Here is a 1,872-nt window from a genome sequence, read left to right on the forward strand (position 1 = left end):
AGAAATCCTAGCCAGATTGTCCAAGGCAAACAACACCTTCAGGGTGGCCATGGTCATATTAGCAGATCCAATGTCTGTGGTGCTCCATGTCCTATCAACTTGGGTAGTCGGATGGTTATGCCCATTGACAATAATGTTTTGTAGTAGGCAATAAGTTCCACAGAGGAAAACCGTGCAGCTGCTCTAGGACGCTAGACACCATTCAAAATAAACTCTAACATTTTTCATTTTACAGGACTGTGATGGGATGGAAAATTCTACTGACATGACCAATGAAGAAGACGTCACCGTTGATTATAGCGGTTATGAAGAGCTGTGTACAAAAACTAATGTCCGAGCCTTTCGTTCCAGCTTCCTTCCAGCTATGTATTCTATTATCTGCCTGATAGGATTAGCTGGAAATGGCCTTGTCCTGCTGAGATACTTGTATTTCAAGAGACTGAAGACAGGAACGGACTACTACATGCTAAACTTGGCTATTGCAGATATTGTTTTTCTCCTCACTCTCCCTTTTTGGGCAGTTAGCACAGGTTACAAGTGGGTTTTTGGTAATGAGATATGTCAGGTTATCTACTGCCTGTACAAGATGAGCTTCATCAGTGGGATGTTCCTGCTCATGGGCGTGAGCATTGAAAGATACTTTGCCATAGTTGAAGCACCTTCTGCTCATCGTCATAGATCCAAGACAGTGCTCATCAGTAAGCTTTCCAGTGTTTGCATCTGGGTCTTAGCCTTCACCTTGTCTATACCTGAGATGATCAATAGTGAAGTCAGAAACTTAAATGGAAAGGACACCTGCATCATAATTTCCAGAGATCTGCAGAGTCTCGATGCAAAGCTGAAGATCATCCAGATGGTCTTGGGATTCCTCCTACCCTTTATCATCATGTCATTTTGCTATAGTATGATCATCAGGACACTGCTCAATGCACGTAATTTTGAGAAGTACAAAGCCATCAAGGTCATCATTGCCATTGTCATTGTATTTGTGGTCTTCCAGTTGCCATACAACTGTGTCACATTGATGAAGACCATAAGTAACACCACTGTGTGTACCAACAGCATAAACCTGGATTTAGCTGATGATGTAACCTACAGTCTTGCATGCCTACGTTGTTGCCTTAACCCATTCCTCTATGCTATCATAGGAGTCAAATTCAGGAATGACATGTGTAAATTCTTCAAGGATTTAGGCTGCTTGAGTCAAGAGAAGTTTTCACAATGGTCTACAGCTAAGCCAAGCAAGAGGAGCTCTTTTGCTATGGATACAGAGACAACCACCACCTATTCTCCTTAATATTGCATTGCGACCATAAATATTTGACACTTATGAGATGACCACCCAAAATTGTACACCTCCAATGGTCTTCTAAAGAAGAAGAGAGACTCTATATACTGGGAAACTGAAAAATCCCTCTCAGAATGATGTGGTCTAAAGCATGGGTGGTCTTCTCAAAGGCAGAGTTTTACTTATTGTTTGGATTTTTTTTTTAACTGTTACCTTGGACTTTACTTTAAACATGAAACTTTTCTTTCAATATTTTTTTAATCAGCAAAATGAATCGTTGTCCCAAAAAAAGAACCTGAAAACAAAACCTACTGTAACTTCCTGTCTGACACATTGGCAATAGTTGACATTTGCCACGTTTTATCACTGTCTGATTGGCTGGTTCTTACTGCCCAAAAAAACTGCTTATCACAAGAGAAATTCCCCCAAAAGCTTTTGTTTTGATATTACTCAGCTCTAACTCAAAGGACACTTACGAAGGCTACTCCTACGGATCACTTTGACTGTTATACATCAGATAATTTTCCGAATTTTTTTAAAATATTTTTTATAGTATGTTGTATAAGCTAATAAAGTTAACAGGT

At 39.8% G+C, this 1,872-nt stretch overlaps 1 protein-coding gene across 1 annotated transcript; it reads left to right on the forward strand.

The window, feature by feature from the left end:
• The first annotated feature begins 295 nt into the window (after positions 1–295).
• On the forward strand, positions 296–1,297 carry CCR7 (C-C motif chemokine receptor 7). The gene has a single exon (XM_075278684.1). It carries the CDS (start codon positions 365–367, stop codon positions 1,295–1,297), a length of 933 nt encoding a protein of 310 aa, XP_075134785.1. The 5' UTR covers positions 296–364.
• The last annotated feature ends 575 nt before the right edge of the window (positions 1,298–1,872 follow it).

The sequence above is a fragment of the Leptodactylus fuscus genome, chromosome 6 (assembly GCF_031893055.1).
Source record: "Leptodactylus fuscus isolate aLepFus1 chromosome 6, aLepFus1.hap2, whole genome shotgun sequence".
Taxonomy (NCBI): domain Eukaryota; kingdom Metazoa; phylum Chordata; class Amphibia; order Anura; family Leptodactylidae; genus Leptodactylus; species Leptodactylus fuscus.

Bases quoted from the DNA above. Each gene is read 5' to 3' on its own strand.
- CCR7 (XM_075278684.1), top strand. From the start codon at position 365: ATGTATTCTATTATCTGCCTGATAGGATTAGCTGGAAATGGCCTTGTC.